The sequence below is a fragment of the Megalopta genalis genome, chromosome 13, assembly GCF_051020955.1.
Source record: "Megalopta genalis isolate 19385.01 chromosome 13, iyMegGena1_principal, whole genome shotgun sequence".
In the NCBI taxonomy this organism is placed as follows: domain Eukaryota; kingdom Metazoa; phylum Arthropoda; class Insecta; order Hymenoptera; family Halictidae; genus Megalopta; species Megalopta genalis.
Genome location: NC_135025.1, coordinates 5,856,265 through 5,877,745, shown reverse-complemented (window position 1 = coordinate 5,877,745; position 21,481 = coordinate 5,856,265). Strand labels below are relative to the sequence as shown.

Genomic DNA, 21,481 nt, shown 5'->3' with positions numbered 1-21,481 from the left:
ATATGTACAATATGCAGTGTTATTGACCCTAGAAAATTGTGAGATATACATACGTAATGATATATTTCTATTTCAGAACATAATATTGTACATACATCGAATTATATTATATATTATACAATATGTAATGTTACATATTAACTTGTCTATGATACGTGACCACGTGGGAATTCATGAACACATCGTTTACAGTAGTGATCGTATCATAGTATTCACACACAAGCTTGATACACGTGCTTTATGTTGAGAGTCGAAAACAGTGAGGACACAACCTATAAGTTAAAAGATATCGTGAATTTATTAATTTATTGTTTTTCAGCGTTTATTATTATCAGTCGATCATATAAATTACATTTATTTACGTTAAGATGCCTTCTATAAACGAAGATAACCAAAAAGAGCAAGCTTCATATGAAAATGATGATATAATAAGGGATGAAACTGAACTTTATCCAGAAAGAAAAGGATCACAACCTCGGAGTTTAATGAATAGAATTTTTCGTATCGAAGAACGTAAAGCAGTGAATAAGTTGAAGTGTGAAATGAATGTTTATAAGTGCATGAAAGAGAGTAAGTTTTCTTTATAACTTCTAACCTTTGTCATTATTGCTTTGATAAAGTGTTTATAATATAGAAATATTATATCTCAGAATATTTTTAATAAATGATACTATGTACCTTTAACACACACATTTCCAAACGTTTTTATCCGTATGCATCCTTTGGGTCAAATTTATTTCACAATATTTGCTTTGCACATTGTGTTATATATTGTAAATTATTGTATATACATTATACAAATTCAGAAAAGTCATTATATTTGTGAAAATATACACCTTCAGGAATCTCAAAGCTTGATTGTCAATAAATATAACATGAGTTTTGACCAAACATATCAATAAGATCTACTAATCTATTGATAAAACATTTTTCTTCTTAATTATTTTTTTATGAGACACTTATCAATATATTTATGACTTTTTTCTTATTAAGCTAATATCAAACACTATATAATTTGGATAATATTTATTTGTTTAATTGATCCGTTCAATTACACTCAGTATTACATATTTTTCAATTAAAACATATTATATAGATATTCACAAAAGTTTCAGAAAAAAGTAAATGAGAACATGAAAAATTATGTAATAATAGTACCTGTACACAACATAAGTGATATTTTGGTTTCAAAGTCTTCACAAATATCAAGACATTTCTGTATTCTCGTATATAAAGAATTAAATTATTTGACCTAGCTTCCATCAGCTGTCAACCAGTTTATACCTAGATTTGACCCAGATGCTTTATCTACTATTTATCCGTTTTCATCATTACTTCCATGATAGAAGTTTTTAAAGAATTTTTAGTTTTGTGATGATTCACATTTATAACAGTCAAAAGTCAATTATAACCCGATGGTCGGTCTTTGATTATTTTACCATCTTCCGTAAGTAATGTAAAGAAATTATTTACATAGCATTTCAGGAATTTCGTATGTGTTTCGATTTCTTGAGGGTGACATGGTTGCGTGTGAATGTATGGCTGCGGCCGCATCAGCGGTAACAGCTGATCGTGCGTCAACGATGGGATCACACACAATGTTTTACGTTCTTACTCACACTCTTACACTTTCTCTGATTACACTCTCATTCTACATATATGGCATTCGCGGAACTTACTGATATTTTCAAACACGTCCCACCACTTACGATCGGCATAAACTTTATTAAGTTTAAGCTTTTCTACAATATATTACATAATTATTTCAACATATTTTTCACAGCAGTAATATATATAATAATAATATATAAATAATATTATAATATATAATAATATAATAATGTGTTATTTTACTGAAATTCTTGGAGATAATGAAATTATTAATTTTTACGTTTCCGAACATTTTAGGTGCTCTTGTTAAACTCATGATGGCAGCTTTAAAAAGTTCTGGATGGTATGTAATAGAATTTTGTAATTTCTAACTATTATTGCAATATAAAGATATTAGTGCTAACGAAAGATGATCAAACCTCGGGATTAAAAAATTATGTCACACGGTGTAGGGATTATGTTGTAATGTAATTTACTGAATGTGGAGATCTGAGGGTGAGGCAAATCGCAAAATTTAAATACCCATGTATAAATTACAATTGAACTGCAAACACGAATCGGTGTATACATATAGGGAACTGTAGTAAACAAGGAAAAAGTTATTCAAAATGTTAAGATTTATAACATATTCAAAAATAATGGAAATTATATTGTTTTCAACCCTTCCAACATTGGCGAGAAAAGAGTAAGACTAGGTCCTGTAAATTTAATGGTACCGACTCCGTATAACGAAAAACAGATTTCCAAACGTGTTTCCACCTTAAACACATATATTTAATAAACTATATAAAAATTATATTTACAGTGAGATTGATCTTCGCCGACATATTTCTTGTGAAATTTGTGATACAAAAGTGACAGGTGGATATGATCCCCACTTAAATCAGGTAAATCTTAAGTACTTTTTTGAAAATAATTCGATCTCAATGTTTTCTGTGCCGGAGCCATTAAAATTATTCGGAATATTTAATTAAGTGAGATGCTTTATATAATAATTTTCGTCTTTCAGATTGTAGTTTGTTATAATACTGCCCCATCTCAAGGACTAGTGCAAGGTGTTTTAGCTCACGAAATGATTCATATGTTTGATTTCTGCCGTCACAATTTGGATCCGAAAAATATTGACCACCTAGCTTGCACAGAAATCAGAGCAGCCAATTTATGTCATTGCAGTTTTCTAGGTGCATGGGTACAAGGACTGGCTTCACCCTTTAACGTTAAGGAAGCACATCAGGTAGATTATAAATATATTATAATATTTACATTATAATAATATATTATAATATTTATTACTTAGATTTGTGTCAAGGACAAGGCTATTAAATCGATACTTTCAACACGAAAAGTTTCGGAAACTGAGGCTCAAGAAGCTGTGGATCGAGTTTTCAAAAGATGTTATAATGATTTGGAGCCCGTTGGAAGACGACTTCGTAGGAATTCGGAGGATATGGAAAAAGCTTACGCGGAAGGTGCGTTTTACGGATATATATAGACTAATCCGTATCATTTACAACGATATAGTAGCGCAAACAACTGTATTATAATTTTTACCAAATGATTCCAAACTTAATGTCGCTCCATAATTCAATAAAATATATAAAACCAACTATGGTCTTGATTAATTAATGAAAGTCTTTAAATGAACTTGGAAACATTGTAAATTTGTAAAACTTGTTTATTTACACAGATTTGTCTAAAACATTTTTTTCTTTTTTATAAAATTCTTACTTTCTGAGATGTATATATACTTGTCATTGTATGTGTATATATACAAATTTGTTTACCTGTTGAATGATCTTTCAAGATCCATTTTGAAAAAATGCTCTATCCTACAACGTTTTATCATAACTTCACTTTAGTCTTGAAATATATTAAGTACCTTAACTGTTATAAACTCTAAATATGCAGTCATCAGCTCGGTATTATCTAGGATTCGTGAAATGTCATAAACCAAGAGTAATACCGATTGCCCAGGTCTCACCACGAGGAGGTTCCTGCATAAGAGACCCGAAAGGATGTCAGATGGAAACCATTCAATTTTGATACGCACAATTCAGGAAACAATTTAATGTATATACAGATAAATTTTTTATTTTAAAGCATTTTACACAACGCTGCTCTACAGTTATTTACGTAAATAAAATAATGTCGATCCAAGAGCGCGCAGGTCGGTGCATGAAACAGTGCAACGATCGACGAGCTACTAGAATTTTGCACCGATATCCCGTAGCTCGTGTTGAATTTATTTGCCAAAGAACGTATGTAGGTTTTACGTACACCGTTTGTTTGGTCGTTCGATTTTTCTTCTACTAATCCGTCAAGGTAGTAAACTATACATATACACGCGTGCAACGATCGTAACTGTTGCCATTAAGAAAAACGTAATATCAAAACAACTATGCCGTATTTGTTATTAACTGAATTTACACAGAAAACGCTTCAATTCGTCTAAATGCAATAGCATCCGTTTTGGCAGTATAATTTTTAGCGTTTCAAATGAAAAAAGATCATTAAATATCATACAACATCTACGACATCTTGGAAAACCCGACGACGTTACTGCTGAACCAGTACATACAATAAATGTATACTAAGCATCGTAAATAGGAGATTTTTCCTTTTTCTTGAACGAGTATACAGAACGCGAAGACGAAGTCTGCATGCGGTTGTTTTCATTCCTTCTATCTTTCTTTCCTTACGTCCGTGGATCCGAACTACTGTTTGGACAACTGATAGCCAGATCGTAATCTCTTCGGCTTTAGAATTGCGATAGGATCATGTTCGGACATTGGTCTGTATTATTCGAAATGTACGTAGCTTATTTTCGAACTCCGTCTTCGACGAGGATAAAATACGAACTTCCGTTGTGGAACGTATGGCGCGTACAATATACATATAAAAACGGATATAAGTAAGTGTAAAAACGCTTTGAACGACTGAAATAAATGCAAAAATTCGAAAATAAATTCACCTAAATGGGAACTGTGTCGTTGCAACAGCTGCCGAGAGGAGGGACAAAAGAACGCCGCGAACGGTCGCATAATTTTCTAAACGGGGTGTCGTGCGTGCGTCGTCGAAACGCACTGTACCCGCGCGTTCGGAGCAGCACCGAATTCGTGTTTTCGTTTCGCGCATAACGAATCCAGAATTTTGTACATTCGTGTAACAACCGATGTTTTACCGCTCAAATATCCACGAAACGCGAGACGTGTTTGAGCTAGAAGTACGTTCGCGGAATTTCGCGCGTCGTCGCGTTAAGAATCTTGAACATCTCGAGAAAAACGAAACTAGCGAGAAAAAAGTTGCTAACGATTCTCCGCGATCGGTTCGAAACCGGAGAAACATTGGAGCACGGATATAACCTGCGAAAATGATATTCTTCTCTCATAATGTTAGTTCGAAGTTTGCACGACAACGTTAAAGTCTCTAGGCGAAGAATAACGCGTTTCGAACGCGAAGTAGTTGCCCACTTTTCAGTTTGATATTTGGGCCACGCGCCGCTTAGCTGGCAAATCCCAGGTATTCGGACGAGATCGATCACAATCGTGATCGCGATCGGTCCCGACGTTTCTGTGGTACGTATTCGATCGCGTTCAGGCTTCGCGGCCGCGTGCGAAGCATTCATAGCGAGAAGAACTTGAGGAAGGTCTGCGGAGGAATCGGAACATGAAGAGAGGCTTGATCCACGTCCGCTAGTTTCTCTTGAAACGCTGGATCCTGGTCGGCGATGCAAGGATGGCCCAACGACCGCCAAAATAAGCAACGGCAGTTGCGGCACAACTGAATCATCTCTGCGTATTCTTCTCGGAGTCCGAACGACCTGAAATATATATATATATATTATTTATTATATATATTATATATATATATTATTTATTATATATATTATATATATATATTATTTATTATATATATTATATATATATATATTAGCCATGAAGGTGCATATTACAATTATGCGACCCTTACTTAACCGCTTCGCTCTCTCTCCCTTTGACGTGTTATGTCGCGACGGCAATACTGTTTGTATAAGGTTACAGGCGATATAACTTCGCTTCGCGTGATAACACGTCCGTGGCACCGCAAAAGCGACATTACGTCGCGAGATATCTCGTTTGTGATCTTATACGTACAGTATCGTTGTCGCGACATAAGACGTCCATGGGAGCGAAGCTCCCATAGGGCGTGCAGCAATATTGCAACTTAAACAATCGTTTTCTTTGCTGCTGATTTTGAAAGCCTAAACAATCGAATATTCATTGAACCGTGTCAAGCAATCCGTTTCAGAAGGAACCATTGATTTTAACCATCCAACACTGCTGTACGCCGGTAACGAAGATCAGTCTCGATTATTGCAACCGTGCACGCATACTGCACCTTCGAGCAATGGTAAATATAGATTTCCAGTCTTTTCCAGGATTATTTTGTCTGGTAGCGGTTATCTGTTGGGGCGTGAAATGGTACTGGGCAAGCTCTCGCCAAATTCTTTGTTCCTGAGCCAGTATAGCCAAATGTTCGCAGGCTTCCGAAGAAGCTTCGATGTCCCGCGGGTCGCTCAGTCGCAGAAGCACTTCTCGACGGCATTCAGGAGGCAAATCGGACCACTGCGGCTGTTGTTTCTCGTCCGGCTGTGAACGAACACCGTGACGATTAAATTAATTCACGACGATTAATTAATAGTTTTGAATTTTAAAAAAAAAAAAGATTGCTTTTCATTGACCCCGCGAATGACAGGAAGAGAGATCGAAGTCGAAAAATTAGCGAAAAATCAGCGACGTTATCAGCAGGCCGCACCTGAGTTATAGTGATCGATGATGCGATCTGCAAGATTCTCTCGAGAGCTGCTTTGTGTTTCTCCCACAGGATCACAGAGCCTAGAGGTCTTCCACCCCAACAGCACCCCGCGCTAAACGCTCGTACTCTTTCGATTAAGCGGCGAAGCCTCCCGGTTTGCTGCTGCGACAACGACACTACAAGCACGCGTCGTAAAAAGGATTAGAACGGTTTGCGACTGATCGATCGTCGATGCAAATTATTCCAGCTTCATGGATTTTACCTTCCAGCGCAACTTCTTCGAGCATGTTGAACAAAACTCGCTGGGCGCATCCGCTGAGACCGCCCATTCTGTGACTGACCAGAAGGTCGAGCAGTCGAACGATGTAATTGAAACGCCGGCAATCGTGCACCGCGGACAAAAAGTCAAGCCTCTTCAGTGCGTCGCTCAACCCGTTGAAACCCGCAATCTGCGAACAACGGATTAACCCCGCTGTAACGATATTCCCCTCGGTTTCTCCCTCTGGTCAGGTTCGTTTCTTAATCAAGGATAGCAGTCGTACAAATCCCAGCCCGTTTGTACGGTTTCTTTTCTCTTTCCGTTCCCTTTCGCATCCGTCCCACATGCTTATTCGTTGCTCTCTGTTAAACTCTAGCGCGATTAATGTCGGATCATTTTAACTCGCCTACCAGAACTCACGATCGTCCCCCTGAAACAGGGGGACAATAATACACAGGCTGGGTAAAATTGTACTTGAACGAATTATTCTCGTGTTTTCGTCGATCCAGGACCGAACCATTCGTCCGCCATCCACCGTGTCGGTATGCGAACGTGGTCGGAGGGTTGATCCGTGAGCAACAAACGTAACAACCTTTCCAACCGAACGAATCGCATCTCGCTCCTCGTTTCCCCTTTCGGGGGTCCGAGTTAAATATAAGCAGGTCTGGAACGAGTCACTCACCTCGCGCGTGCACTTGAGCGTGATGTGGCAATGCGGCTGGACGACGTTCTCTAAAATTATACGAAACAAAGAGAAAACGTTAGTTGAAAAATACTCGAAGAACGGCGCGGGTCGGCGCCTTTCGACGCGAAAGGATTTACCACTCACCCTTCCTTTTGTCCTTCTCCTTCTTGTTGTCCAGTGCATCCTTGTCGCCGCTGCAACAGCCAAACGGACCTGTGTCTTACACCTCGCTGTATTCTCGATCCTTCGGTTAATAAACCGTCCGAATCACGGGCAGGCTAATCATCGGCGGACTGGTTCACGCGATCCTCGCCGTTGTAACGGTACGGATTCATCGGTTGTAACGGCGCAACGTGGAAATCGAACGCGCGAACATTACACACCGCGAAACCGAAAGTTCCTTTCATCGAGCAAATCCCTCGATATCCGCGATTGAGACCCGACTCCAAACTTTCTTTGTTCGAGTGGCTGCGTCTATTTTTCCATCGACCGGAGAACCGGATCTCAAGCCGATATTTCAGAACCGCTCGTTCGGCGGACAGTTTACAGTTTACAACAAACGTTTTATCGATGTCCGAGAACTGAAGAAAATGATAAACGGGAATAGGACAGAAGATACGATCGGGTATCCGATTCGCGTGGTCGTTTCAGGTCGACGAATCGTTGATACCCCGGTCGATGCATGGTCACTGGCAGAGACCTTGATGTAACGCGCTTACGCTTACGTCGACAACAAGGGAGAGAAACCTCGCACCAATAATTCACGGCATTATGTAACCGTCGATATAATGCTCGTAATGCATACTTGCGACGATACGAATATAGGTATGCATGCACGTGTGCAAGAAAAACTAAGCGCACGGCAGAAGCGTGACGACATCCTGAAACCATATTCCAGTACCGTGTATGCAAGTATCATACTCGGAGCTCGCCGAAACGGAAGTAGATTCACGAAATTGGTACAGGTCTAGTTCAGCTGGGTCACGACCTACTTCCGTATCGGGACAGGGTCACGGGATATTTCTCCTCCGACAATAATTCACCTATACTGTCGACGAACGAATGGAACGTCGCCTTCTCAATCAGAGAGACTCGAAGGAGGAAGAAGAAAGAATCAACGTTAATCGCGATTAATCTTACGATAGAACCCATTTTCTCTCGCTGATTCTTTATTATTATTTGCATTGCATTATACTGCATTGCATTTTGCATTACGTATGACCTGGTCCTCAGAAAATCGAGAAATAATAAAGTAATAAATAAAGTAATAAGTAATATATTATATAATATAATATTAATTATAATATATTATATAATATTAATTAATATTATATAATATATTACTTATTACTTATTTTCTTCTCGCCACCGTGAGAAGAAACTTTCAATACTTCGACTGTAGCGTTAGCAATTTTTATACTGACGGTACAAAGGTGTATAACAAAGTAATATTTTGATTTCTCGAATATGATATAATATATAATATAATATATTATATAATAATATAATAAATATATCTATAATAATATAATAAAGTAATAAGTAATAAATAAAAAGTAATTCGATTAAGGAGGACAGAAACGCGCAGTTTGGAACGCGCGTTCGAACAATAAGCCTCGTATACAAGCAGATCCGAACTTGATTCATGGCCCGCGGAAGTCGTAGTTCGCTATAGTTTCGCACGAATCTCGGGTGTGGTGATCGTAGCGAGTTTCGTAGCGAGTCACGCGAGCCCAAGGCCGCCGAATAGATATCTACCTGCTGCTCTCGAGCAACGAACGAATCAATGATGCACGTGTCACTCGGTCCCAGAGCATTGCGTGCGAGAAATCGAGATCGACGTATGCCCGTAAACGGAGAACGGAATGAAGAAGAAGAAGAAGAAAGGCTCTCGGAAAGGGGGGCCCCCGTTTTGTTTCGACGAAGCGCGCGAAACCGCGGCGGCGACAGTCCGCTCGCATCCCTGTCCGTTTGCAGACGAGTCTAGGCATTTGCAGGTTTCACGGCCTCGCGACGACGCGCCGGGCTGGAGGAGCGTAATATGCGTGCAAGACCCCGTGTTGGTGTACGTGTCGAAGTATGTACATCGGTCGTGTACCAACACGACTCGTAAAGCAAGATGGGAATAGATGCAGCAGACATAAACCTAAACACGACGAGCGAGCACGCGCGCGCTTCATTAATTGAAACGATTCGTCGTGGACGAATAATAACGTGAACAGAAAGATCTGCTAAAAGCCGGCTCCAGAGTCTCGGGTCTGGAAAAAGCAGTTTGCAAAAACGTTCGAACGTCATCCGGCCGAGAACGGTTATTCTTGGAATTGTGGCCGAATCGGCATAAACTTGCACGGAGCCGAGTTTTAAATATTCGGTACAGTAATGCCTCGCCGAAGCGAGAGGCTGCACCGTTCTATGGGAACTGCTTCGTTACGAAAAGCTTTGTTACCAGAGGTAGAAATAACATGGCCAGATTCGAGATGTGTCGTTTTATTGAAAATATTGTACATGTATAAATTCGAGTAACATAAATTAGCTTTGGAAAAAGTTTCTTTCGTTCAACAACTATGCGTAAATGGGTCACTTTCACTTGAAACGTTTAGTAGGAGCATGTCTCGGAGATCAGTTTCGCTGTCGGGAGGATTCGTTGAACGAGATATTACTGTACTTTTGTTCTCTCGTCGGGTTGTTCCTAATGTGGAACAACTCCGTTGATAAAAGTTGTCGCGCTCGCAACGAATCGATAGCATTTACGAAAGCAACGCATAAATCGTCGAGGATCGAAGATACAGAAAGAACGAGTCCAACGTGAGACATTTCTGTCGCGATGTTTATTTACATCGCAATGGAATCGTCGAGCGATTTGGTTCCGTACCGATCGGGAAATGTACGCGAAAATTACGCAGCAAGCACATGGAAGAAGGACGATTGCGAGAGGACACAACAGTTGATGCTGTACGCGCCGGGAAACGTGGACGAGTTCGCGAATGAATCGTTTAGATGGTACGGAATATGCCCGGCGAATGCATTTGTACGAGCAGCGCGGATCGAGGGTCGCGACCGATACGACTGACACGGTAGCACAACTGTAAACAAACCGAGAACCAACTGTCATCCGATCGATGTAACAGCTGTCACCGTGGCCAGCTATCCGGACGGGACCGCTCGTTTAGCGTCCGTTGTTATTTCCAAAACAAAGAACGTCATCAAGAAGGTGGAAAAGAGTCGAGACGACGGTCAACTTAGTCGCTCGCTCTGCGTCGCACTTACCGTAGCAGGAGTGAAAGCGTTTTATTGTTGGCGCACTCGAGGATTTTTTTCTTTTCCCAACCCTCGACGGTCTTGACCCATTCCTCGCCAGGACTGCGCCAATCCTTCGATATGAACGGCATCGTCTGCGAGCAGAGCGCGAGACGAGCGTAGTCGCGCGCGCAACCGTACCTCTCCCCGCGAGAAACCTTGGAAAATCCAGCTCACTGTTTCGCGGACGCCCAATGTTTGGCAGCGAGACAGCACGGTTCGTTCGGTCTGCTTCGCGGCTCCGATCGACCGCGCATGGCTTTGTTTTACTGACGTCACTGTCCTATCAGCTGTGCGACCGTCCGATCGCTTCGCTCTCGCCTGTCTGGATATCCTCCCGCCATCTTGAATCTTATTCCAGTGGCGCATGCGTGGTAAAGCACGATACCTCACAGCCGCAATATAATTTACACTTACCTTGTACATATACCACACGTATCGGATGAATGTACAGAATCTTCGACTACGTGTTGCAGATAACTATTACAAATGTTTCCAATGAAATGAAGATGGTGAAATGATTTACACGCTTCTATTGGTGGTTTTAAAAATTAATAATTGAAAGAAAAATCCTTATTTCTGACTTGTAAAGTTACATACTAAAACATACACTATACGTAGTCGAGCACTTTGTACATGTTTCAATCGTTTTCTTCTTTTCTACGGCGTATGTCTTCTTGTATGTTTAAGACGCGCTAACGCGTGATGCGAATCATGCTATCCGGACGAGTACAGGAAAGCCGGAAATATGTACAATCTTTAAGTTATATTTAAGTCGTTTAAATGTTTGCCTGTTTCAGAAACGCCCTGTGCAGATGTTGAACTGTTTGCTTTTTCTTTTCCTTCTTTTTGTTCTTCTTCTTCCTCCTCCTCTTCTTCTTCCGTTTCCGAATCAGTCGGCGGATAGTCTGAAACAGCTATCGGGAAGAAACGAAAGTAATGTCGGTTATCTGGATTAAAATGGTATAAATAATTGTAATTTTACCGAGTCTATCGATCTTTTCCTGCCTGGCGTCGGCAATAAATTTTTCTTGCGTCGCTATAATTTCTTCCGAATTTGTACACAGTGAATATTTCTTCAGCAATTCATCATTTACTTCCAAAAACGTATGGCCCCAAGAAAATTTGCCAAGATAGAATTTGGCTTCCTCTGTAAATCCAGTTATGAACAATGCAGCTGCTATAGCTTCCACACAACTCAGTTCACAAGGTTTGCCATAATTAATTGGATTCGCGGCGACTAGGAACGGCAAGAGACGAGGATTCGGAGTCCTCATTCTATTGAACGGAGTATCGCCTAAACGCGCCCAACTACAATCGACGACGGCGCAACCGTAATCACGTACGATGTCACGGTCGGTTGGACTGACACACTGAAACAGAATATTTTACTTGAAATACATTCGTTCATCTTCTTCATTCATTCTATGTATATACAGTGGAACTAAGTTTATACATTATACATACAATCCATATATATATATATATATATATATATGTATATGAACTAAATTTGAGCAGTGCTTTGTTATAAACTAAACTTTATCCTAAACTGAATCCTCTTATATGAATGTAAGTACTATACCTTTTGGCCAACTGGGGTCAGAACCAAACCTGAAAATCGAACACCTAACCTCAATATTTTCACCAGGCCATGCCTAACCAATTTTTTGCCGGAACATTTCTTCGGATCACAGTGTCCAAGATCCCACATAGCGACCGGGAATGGGGGAGACCATCTTTCGTCTTCCTCTAAACAAATTTGCCAATACAGTTTTTTTTAGCTTTCTTCAGAAACATGCAACAAAGTGTACCTAACCTGATTCTTCGTCCTCCTTATCGGATTTGTCTCTTTCTTGGAGATATCTTTCCTCTTTTCCAACCACATGGCGAGGTCGTTTCGTCAATACGTTCTTTTTATTTTTCCTCCCACGGGATGACATGATCGAAGGTTCTAGATTATTTCTAATTCAACACTAAAGACTCGCGCGCCCTTCGATGACTCTGAGACTATATAACTTGTCAATACACTCATACAACTTAACTCTGTCACGTGTACATGCACATGTACACGATATGCACTTTGGATGGCAATTCACACATAAGTACATGTACGTGTAGCTATGCATCATGTACGTACGATGTTCGTGCCGAGATACATATTTCCACATACACATACAGAAATAACTGCATTTAGCTCAGATTTTATGAGATTATCATTTTTTCACATGTAAATACACTTTTAATTTACGAAACTAGTTTGCATCAATCAAAAATATTTTCGGTTTTTAAATGTAGTTTATTTGATGTACGTTGTTTCTAAACACAGAACATTGCTTATTTACAAACAGAAATTGTTTTTCTATAAAAACATGGTGGTTTTATGGTTAGAGAAAGCAAAAGTGTAATTATGACAAGAAATGTTCATCTTGCACATATGTATTTGGATACGATCGAATAGCTGGTGCCCACTGCATCAAACGGCCCTGAAACACTCCCATAGTGTGAGTAACAAGAACAAGTAACAAGTGGCCGTTCTGTTCTCAATCGGTTCGCGGAGCACAAATCGTTCAGAGAACGATGCTTCTCTGAACATGTGTTTGCAAGCGTTTCCATCCGTATAAGAATGCATTGTGTACTGTGATATTCCGTTTACTTAGAAGGTAGGTAGAACTTTATTATATCGAATGCAACAGTATGTCTGTAACGTTAAAATTATAATCCTGTAACTTCATATAAAAACAATAACTGGCTAATGCGTATTTGTGCAACAAGACGTGTGTTCAGTTTTCTTCATTTTAATGATGTTATTATTTTATTCGCGCTGCCCGTAGCCCGTAGGATATGGACCCAGGTACTTAAATAATGCTTCATATTCATTCATAGATTTTTTAAAAAGACAAAACTTGCAATTCACGTAATTATGTAATTGTTCTGTGCATAGAATATTCTTTACGCGCGTACTTAATACACATAGCTCTGCTAATGAATATATAATAAATTGCATGTACTCAATGAAAGTATATTTACAAGTGAAAATTATTTTATTGCTTTGCATCAAATTACTATGGTAAATGTCAGTGATTTTAAATATCTAACCATAATTATTATTTGTATTTGATTAGAAAACGTTGGCATAGATACAATTGTTAAGGTAGCAAATTGGCTGCGTGGCATTTGGGAGATGAGACGTCGAACCGGACCAGTGCAGCAATGGGTTGATTCACTACCATCACCCGCAAAATCAAATTTATCAATGGCAAGCCCATGTCAAGATGTACCTTTGGAAACAGTTACTGCTTCTTCATTGACACCAACAAAGCCTAAAGACATTCCATATTCTGTGGGAATAAAATCCCCAACCATGACCATATCAGCGCCTATTAATGTTCCTAGTACATCAACGATCAATACATCTGGCCTACCAAGGTATAGGTACAGGATAATCTTTTCAATATCTGCACACAAAATACTTGTTTAGAGTACTATAGTTTTCCTCAATTTTAGCTCACTGCCTCATAAATTGGTACGTGATCCAAGTTTACAGTCTGATAGCAGTCATTGCAGTAGCGTGGAAAGCTTGTTAGAACTGAGGAAAGCTGATCCAGAAGCTATTTTACTTGGCCTAGGATTTGGTGGCTGTTCAGGCAGTCCTCAAGAAAATGGTTCTCTTTCCCGTATACCAAAAAGGTTTCTACAACCATCGAAACTCAAAGGCATAGCCATTAATGATTTTGTGAAGCACGAACAAGAGACTAGCGAGTCTTTTGATTCTGTATCTTTAGGATACCGAGGATTAACAGGTAAACTATAAAACAAATCATGAATTAATGTTTCAAGGCAAAAATGAAATGTTGAACAACAAATAAGATAATCTATAAATGTCAATACATCAAATGGCAAAAAATATGCACAAGCTGTATGGATAAATTCTTGAGAGTCAATAGTGATACTATGTTATGGCAATAATAATTTTGTAGGAAGCGATGGCACATTATCTGTGTCTCGACTATTTCCACAACGCAGACATTCTGGACCAATTAAATTTGTAAGTCTACTGACAGATAGGACACATAATTTATTATAAATTATGATATCTATTTTGATTTTTTCGTAGCTGTTTGTGAATGTGTATGCATTTGGAACATTTTTTGATTTCTTTTATTTTCATTGAACTCTAAAAAAATGCAGAAGACTATTAGAGTTTATTATAGTGGCATCAATCAAGGTGGATTTTTATTTATTATATTGCGTAGAGTAATGCTTGTAATGTTAAAAATTATATTTATTCATAAAATTTGAGGATACCAGATACTTTACCGTGGAATTTATGTGTAGTGAACATAATTATTCAATTATAATTTTTCCCTTTAATCCGTAATCATTATTATTGTTATTATGAGTTATTAACGTTATTGCTATTGTAAAGTGTATTGTACACTCCATATTAAGATAATTTTCTATTATATGTAATAGGTTCACCATACGTAGCACCGTCAGAAATTGTACAAAAAATTATGCAACGTTTACGAGAGCATGAAAGTCATGAACACGATCCATATGCGATGTACAATTCTTGCGAGCAATATAGTCCATTTCAACAAAGCGGTACGCTGTCCGTACTATCGCCCGATAATAGACAGTTTTTGGAGAGACCACGATCGAAAAGTCCTGATATGCGTAATAAACGTATGATTATCGGTAAGAAACGAGTACATTTTAGATATTTCTTTAATTAAACACATTCTAATTTCACATGGCAAATTTTTGTGTGAAAACATACATGCTTCAGGACAAAAGTCTTTCGCATTTGGGCACGACGGGGACCTAATTGAAATCAATCCTTCCGATATGAAAAGAACGTGCGAAGACAATCTAAGAAGCAATGATCCTAATTCAATCGAAAGATCACGAATATCTAGAAATTTAGAAAACACAAATGTAGATCAAACGTTTGACGACATAACAATCCAGGAAATGGACAAGATAGTACCAAAGAAATTATCGTTTGATGACAGAATAGAACTTTGCAACGATAACATTATTAAATCACTAACGACGTATACAGAGAATGTAGATGTACAAACCACAAAATCGAGGAACGATATTGATTGCAAAGAGGATAACTTATTAAATATAAAATTACAAAATTTCTCTGATATTCGAAGAGCTAGCGATGGATCCTGCGATACAAAACAACGTGGGGAAGATTTATCAATGGATCAGGCTCGAAGACACAGCGATAGTTTTGTTCACACGATTGAGAATGGCAATAGCGAGTCGGTTTTATCACAAAGAAGAAAAACGTTGAAACGTCAGGCTAGAGTAAACGACGTGGATGCAATTTATTACTGTAGTTCTAAGTCGTGTATTTCCGATGCAATGGAAGAGAAAGTAATTAACACTCAAGAAAAGATAAATGCCTGTGAACATAATAAGAACATTCAAGCGAAATCACTCCAAAAGATCACGGAAAATGCGAAATCAAAAAATGAAGATGAAAGTTGCAGTATACATTGCAGTACACTTTCAAAAGATATAGGTGATTCCATTCAATGTATAGATGATAGTTTAGACGAAGAAAAACATCATAATGTCAGTAAACACTACGTAGAAAAAAGTCAATCTTTAAGACAAACATGTAATGATAGTGGAGAGGGTACGACAAATTGTTGTTGCTGTCGTTCCGGCTCTACGAAGTATTGGAAAAAGATGGACAAAATTATTCAAGAAAATAAGAATTTTGAGAAAATAGTGAAAAAAAATAGGAGGGAAATGGCGGAAATTCGTGAAATGTTGAATAGTGTGTTATCCGTACGATTAGAGCCTGGATTTTAATCAGATTATATAAATATGACGCCAAAACCATTTTCGGTAACATGCAAACGATGATAATGACGATTAACCAAACTGAAAAGAAACATTTTATCTCGTACACTATGTTTCAAGTTCCACTTCACTGATCTATTTGAAGAACGAAATATTTATTTTACGCGTATCAGTAAGTAGCACTGCGTGATTTTTAAACATCATACTTGTAGTAAAACTGGCACATGAAAGTATCTCAGGAAGTAATTAGTATCATAATAACTGTCAATGCCAATGGTTTATGTACGAAGGGACATCTTTATTCATAACAGTTGCGTTTTCGTGTTTACAGTTATAAATAAAGATGTAAATATTTTGTTATGTTTTTAAATTTTATTCTTATTATATAGTAATATAGAATAAATACCAATGTTCAATACACAATAACATTTACAAATAAGTTGTCACTGTCACATACAATTATATTTCGTTATGTTTGAATCTTACTTTTATTGTATTATATTATACTTGTTACTTTTAGTAGATTTCTTCTCTGTTAAACGTTTAAAGTTATATTATTGTTACATCAATGTACGAATAATTTCACAGTTTTATCGTGCATATATGCAATAGACCATAAGCATAACTAAAATAATTTAAAATTTTTTTATAAAAATTGAAAAGTATGTCACATTCCGAGGGTCAATTAAAGAAGTTTGTAAAATTTCGAGCCATAATTTTGTCCAATAATTGTGTGAAGATACTGTCTAATAATACATTGTTTATTGCATAGTCTTATTTATAACTAAAACAAAATAGATTAGTGAAATACGTGATGGTTACTGAACATTGGTACGTACGTGCAATGTCTTTGTTCACGATCAGAATATTTACTACTGTTGTTTGTAAAGTCTTTGATATTTCACTTACAATTGCGACTGAAGATACAGTCGAGCAAAATCGTTTTAGCAAGAGAACATTTTTCGTAAATACTTTGCGACTGCTTATATTTGTAGCGCGAACAACGTTAATATACTACATTCCGGATCTGTGTGAACATTGAATTTGTTTCTAACAGTATATATTAGATAAAAAATAAATTGTTAGTGTCGACCTACGAAGATATGAATGAATAATTTCATGCTTGCGAATTGCGTTAAACTAAAAAATATATTTTTTATACTATATTTTCTTTCCCTTATTATATATTATAGAATATAATACATAATAAGTTTTTTAACATCTCCAAAAGGACAGACGATCCAACATAGGAAAAAACATACTTTTTAAATCTGCCTTTTCTTAGAGTTTAGAAGGCAAAGGAAAATTGGAAAAATTTTGCACATTTTATACTTTCTTGTTTATTTTGACGTTCACACTACCTTCTAATTTTCATTTTGAAGAATATACACTCTTGAAGTAGTGTAGCAGCTTTTAAAACTTATTCGCACAACCAGTATAAAGAAAGATCTGAATTGTAAAAAAACTGGTTGTGCGTAATTTTTATTCAATAAGATTATAATACTCTTCTTTGTGCTCAAGATTCTCTATACTTTATGGTTACAATTGTCTTCACTACGAAACGAATATTGATTTATTTGAGCTTCTCGGTAGCATCAATTATACTTCAACGCAAACGCTTATTAATTGAAGAAAATATGAATATAGGAGGTGTACTTATAGGTACTATAATTAGAAACACTTCAAGTACAACTTTAAATATTCTTCTATCTTATCTGAAATTTTAGGAAGAGAACTCATAGAATTGTTTTCAAATATATCATTTAATGTTTAAAATTTTAAACTTATAATGAAAATTATATTTCTTACTATATGCCTACATTCCAATAAGTTTGATGTACATAGATTATACAAACAGGATAGTCGTTTTTTTTGTTTTGTTTAAGAAACGATGAAATGTACAAATATGGGAACACTGAATAAATATTTAACACAATTTGTTTTTACCCTCTTTTCTTTCTTTTTTGAATGCGATCCATAATTTGTATCCATAAAACTAGTCCCAACATGATATATCACTGAACATGGTTTGTGACAGTACAATTTAACTTTTTGTTCACACTATTGCTATCGGCATAAATGCATTATACATTACACACTTATGGCCACAAAGGTTCCCCAAAATTGAAATAAAAAGTTCGAAACAACATGATTTTTTTAGGGAAATTACACAATGATAGGAACACAACACAAACGGTAACTGACACTGTGATTTCTATATCTAACGTTTTGCATTTTGTTGACTAAACATAATGCAAGATTTCATTACTCAAAGTAACACTATACGATATAAATATTTAAAGTACAGTAGACGGCCATGTGAATTTTGAGATCATGATTGTGACTGTTACAAGGAAAAATATAAGACAGCATTTTTTAAAATAATTTGCAGTTGAAATAAGAGTTTAACTTTGTTGAAATTATAAAATATGAAATGTGAGTGGATATTGTATATTTAAATAATTGGATAATGATAAAGGTACACAAATAGCTTTACCGTTAATTGAAGTGTGTATCTGGAATTGATAGTATCATCAATTACATGTAAAGCTACGTTTTGCAACAAACTAAGATCCATGGTCCACTCAATTTTATTTTCAAACACGAATCTGCTAGAATATCATTTTGTAAACTGCATCTATGTGTATTCGTAATATGCTTGTGTAGTGTTTATTGTGTACATGTGAATGTAGATGTATTCTTTCTTAGCATACCTTAAAATGTATATAAACAAATAAGATCAATTTTGATCTTATATTTAGTCTTCTTTTTCTTCCCTGAAAAGAAAGGAAAAAATGAACAACTTCCATTATGATTTCAATAAAATTATACAGCATATATAATTAAATTTTAGAACTTACTTTACAACTTCTTGCTGTTGCTGATCAAGATGAAGTTCAACAATTGTTTCTGTTCTACTTTGAACTTTGAAAGTTACTTGTGCTGCCAAGTATTTATCTTTGTTATTCACCGACCATCCTGAATACTGTAATAAATCAAAGGTTGAAGATCTAGTGACAAGTTTAATAGCAATCATTAGATGTATAAAACTTACAGTCGATGTGCTTTTGTACAATGTCTTCCCTTCTTCTTTAAAAGGTAAAAACTTTTGTAATAACGCTTTTCCATCTATCCTCCATAACGTTGGTTCCGTGCTTCCGCCAATGTCTGCTTTTGCGACAACAAATGCACCAGACTATAGAAACCAAAATGAACAATAAAAACAATGTTTCCTCTCTATTAATTAAGCAACTTATGTATGAACATACAGTAAAGTCTTTTGGTGTTTCTCCGGATGACTCATTGAAGCTGTTGTCATCAGAATCCTCTTCGTCTTCATCTTCTTCTTTCTTGGATCGTCTTTTCTTTTTAGGTTTCTTTCCTGTGTCAGAATCAGATTCGTCGTCCTCTTCGTCATCTTCTTCCTCATCCTCTTCTTCTTCTTCATCCTCTTCTTCTTCTGAATGTTGCCGCTTTTTGGCAGCTTCCCTCTGAGGCCTCTTTTTAGTACCACTCTGAATAACATTAATTGAAATACATTGTTTCAATATTTAAAAATGAAAATTATCAACAGTACAATTGACACGGATATGTTTAAAATAATCATTTTCGAGAAGACTACCGTGCACAGTGACCGTAAGAAAAATATTATTGTTTCATGAAATGTATCTTGCAGGTTTTTACCCCTAATTATGACTTTACCTGAATTTAGAAAATCGATTGCAAAATCGCAGAGAAACTGTAAAATACACACATGAAACAATCACTCGCGGCGCACGCACGCATGCATGCATGCATACAATGCACAGGTAGTGGTCGTACTGTTTTGAAGAATTCATTGGCCGGCGCCACCGAGTGACCGGCCGGCAACGATAATTCGCGGCAGTAGCGACAACAGACGCGACTTCACATTTATGATCGACAAAAATTAATTTGCATAGAAAAATGCTTCATTTCAGCATAATCTTTGCCCTTGAATCTTGAATCACCGATAACTTCCATGTATTCACGATAGATCGAGCTAAATTATTTGCTAAATAGATAAAACTTTCGGGAATGTACGCGATGCACTGAGTAGCGTGTTTGTCACGGGTTCGACGGCGCTGTTAACACAGCCAATTCATATTTGAGAAGATTAATGAAAAACGATTTGCATCTGACAATAACATGGTCAGCTGCGTAATATAAACAGAGAATGGGAAACCATTTGAATGAGATTGTTAAATTAACTTCGGAAAATGATGAAAATATTTCCGTTACTTTCTCCAAAAAGTCGCGGATCAAATCGAGATTCTGATTGACAGATCTTTACTCGTGAATAATGGCGTATGAATGTTTTTGCTCGAGGTCGTATCCGGATTGCGAGTCCTATTAGAAAGTAAACGATTATAATCGGCAAAGAAACAAAGGGAGAAATGTTGAAGATACATAAGAATAAGGGAAGCAAAGCGATAGCGTGGGCTTACCTCGACTCCTGGCTCAGGAGTCCACTCTTCTTCAGAGGCCCCCTCCATTTCTTCTGGATCGTCTGCAGAATATTCGTCTTCGTCCGACACGTCCTTGGTCTTCTTCATGTTGCTTTTACGCGAAATGTTTGCAAAGTTTCCCGAGGGAACTCACTGAACGATAGAAACAGTCACGAGACCACGTACAAATCGACCAACTAGCACGGAACTACCGCAAACAATATGGCGGTGTACGGCGGCAGGAATTGACTATCGCGCATATCCTCCTGCGCAGGCCGGAAGCGACGCGTGTCTTGTAGCTTCCTACGCGTTTCTATTAGCGCGGGATTCACCTCTGTTTCAAATGAGAGACAGAAATTGCCGAAGTGTCGTGTGTGAGTAACGGCACGTTCACCTCGTGCTATAATTTCGAAGTGATTTAAGTTTTAATCGTTATTTAAACCGTTACGTGAAGCTCGAAAAAGCATGCTCGAAATATCGAATAAAATAATAAGGTGAAAAGTGGTTACGCTTATGAAAACTCTGTAGAGATTTATTCAT

The 21,481-nt window shown here is 37.4% G+C and overlaps 4 protein-coding genes across 7 annotated transcripts; 2 read left to right on the top strand and 2 right to left on the bottom strand.

The window, feature by feature from the left end:
• The first annotated feature begins 121 nt into the window (after nucleotides 1-121).
• On the top strand, nucleotides 122-3,217 carry LOC117224118 (mitochondrial inner membrane protease ATP23 homolog). 2 transcript variants are annotated; one of them, XM_033476820.2, is made up of 6 exons: nucleotides 122-259; nucleotides 320-570; nucleotides 1,909-1,954; nucleotides 2,417-2,498; nucleotides 2,621-2,845; nucleotides 2,909-3,217. In XM_033476820.2, exons 2-6 carry the CDS (start codon nucleotides 369-371, stop codon nucleotides 3,101-3,103), a joined length of 750 nt encoding a protein of 249 aa, XP_033332711.2. In that variant the 5' UTR covers nucleotides 122-259; nucleotides 320-368; the 3' UTR covers nucleotides 3,104-3,217. The 2 variants fall into 2 exon arrangements, with proteins under 2 accessions (XP_033332711.2, XP_076381985.1); XM_076525870.1 differs by lacking the exons at nucleotides 122-259; nucleotides 320-570 and adding an exon at nucleotides 577-1,447.
• Nucleotides 3,218-3,675: 458 nt separating this feature from the next.
• LOC117224116 (F-box only protein 32) lies at nucleotides 3,676-11,032 on the bottom strand. The gene is made up of 7 exons (XM_033476818.2): nucleotides 10,617-11,032; nucleotides 7,494-7,543; nucleotides 7,347-7,396; nucleotides 6,668-6,854; nucleotides 6,406-6,581; nucleotides 5,989-6,239; nucleotides 3,676-5,431 (listed from the first exon to the last, which is right to left on the bottom strand). Exons 1-7 carry the CDS (start codon nucleotides 10,736-10,738, stop codon nucleotides 5,233-5,235), a joined length of 1,035 nt encoding a protein of 344 aa, XP_033332709.1. The 5' UTR covers nucleotides 10,739-11,032; the 3' UTR covers nucleotides 3,676-5,232.
• A 153-nt stretch (nucleotides 11,033-11,185) lies between these two features.
• On the bottom strand, nucleotides 11,186-21,203 carry LOC117225485 (uncharacterized). The gene is made up of 10 exons (XM_076525955.1): nucleotides 20,942-21,203; nucleotides 19,745-19,990; nucleotides 19,531-19,671; nucleotides 19,337-19,461; nucleotides 19,236-19,252; nucleotides 13,928-14,104; nucleotides 12,466-12,618; nucleotides 12,232-12,398; nucleotides 11,632-12,019; nucleotides 11,186-11,563 (listed from the first exon to the last, which is right to left on the bottom strand). Exons 1-10 carry the CDS (start codon nucleotides 21,047-21,049, stop codon nucleotides 11,406-11,408), a joined length of 1,680 nt encoding a protein of 559 aa, XP_076382070.1. The 5' UTR covers nucleotides 21,050-21,203; the 3' UTR covers nucleotides 11,186-11,405.
• olf186-M (Ki-ras-induced actin-interacting protein-IP3R-interacting domain olf186-M) lies at nucleotides 12,681-18,411 on the top strand. Of its 3 annotated transcripts, none has more exons than XM_033476812.2 (6): nucleotides 12,681-13,309; nucleotides 13,481-13,500; nucleotides 13,772-14,081; nucleotides 14,154-14,449; nucleotides 15,123-15,347; nucleotides 15,439-18,411. In XM_033476812.2, exons 2-6 carry the CDS (start codon nucleotides 13,491-13,493, stop codon nucleotides 16,482-16,484), a joined length of 1,887 nt encoding a protein of 628 aa, XP_033332703.2. In that variant the 5' UTR covers nucleotides 12,681-13,309; nucleotides 13,481-13,490; the 3' UTR covers nucleotides 16,485-18,411. The 3 variants fall into 3 exon arrangements, with proteins under 3 accessions (XP_033332703.2, XP_033332704.2, XP_033332705.2); XM_033476813.2 differs by having other exon boundaries at nucleotides 12,685-13,309; nucleotides 13,772-14,075; XM_033476814.2 differs by lacking the exon at nucleotides 13,481-13,500 and having other exon boundaries at nucleotides 12,685-13,309.
• Nucleotides 21,204-21,481: the final 278 nt, after the last annotated feature.

What these genes read in the sequence shown, in the direction of transcription:
- LOC117224118 (XM_033476820.2), top strand. Translation starts at nt 369, where the DNA reads ATGCCTTCTATAAACGAAGATAACCAAAAAGAGCAAGCTTCATATGAA. An exon ending in TTATAAGTGCATGAAAGAGA is followed by an intron (nt 571 to 1,908) that starts GTAAGTTTTCTT and finishes CGAACATTTTAG; the next exon opens with GTGCTCTTGTTAAACTCATG. An exon ending in ACGTTAAGGAAGCACATCAG is followed by an intron (nt 2,846 to 2,908) that starts GTAGATTATAAA and finishes TTTATTACTTAG; the next exon opens with ATTTGTGTCAAGGACAAGGC.
- LOC117224116 (XM_033476818.2), bottom strand. Translation starts at nt 10,738, where the DNA reads ATGCCGTTCATATCGAAGGATTGGCGCAGTCCTGGCGAGGAATGGGTC. An exon ending in GGAGAAGGACAAAAGGAAGG is followed by an intron (nt 7,397 to 7,493) that starts GTGAGTGGTAAA and finishes GTATAATTTTAG; the next exon opens with AGAACGTCGTCCAGCCGCAT. An exon ending in CGAAGAAGTTGCGCTGGAAG is followed by an intron (nt 6,582 to 6,667) that starts GTAAAATCCATG and finishes GCGTGCTTGTAG; the next exon opens with TGTCGTTGTCGCAGCAGCAA.
- olf186-M (XM_033476812.2), top strand. An exon ending in TCTGGCCTACCAAGGTATAG is followed by an intron (nt 14,082 to 14,153) that starts GTACAGGATAAT and finishes CCTCAATTTTAG; the next exon opens with CTCACTGCCTCATAAATTGG. An exon ending in AGGATACCGAGGATTAACAG is followed by an intron (nt 14,450 to 15,122) that starts GTAAACTATAAA and finishes TATATGTAATAG; the next exon opens with GTTCACCATACGTAGCACCG.
- LOC117225485 (XM_076525955.1), bottom strand. Translation starts at nt 21,049, where the DNA reads ATGAAGAAGACCAAGGACGTGTCGGACGAAGACGAATATTCTGCAGAC. An exon ending in AAACACCAAAAGACTTTACT is followed by an intron (nt 19,672 to 19,744) that starts GTATGTTCATAC and finishes TGGTTTCTATAG; the next exon opens with TCTGGTGCATTTGTTGTCGC. An exon ending in TGACCCCAGTTGGCCAAAAG is followed by an intron (nt 12,020 to 12,231) that starts GTATAGTACTTA and finishes ATTCTGTTTCAG; the next exon opens with TGTGTCAGTCCAACCGACCG.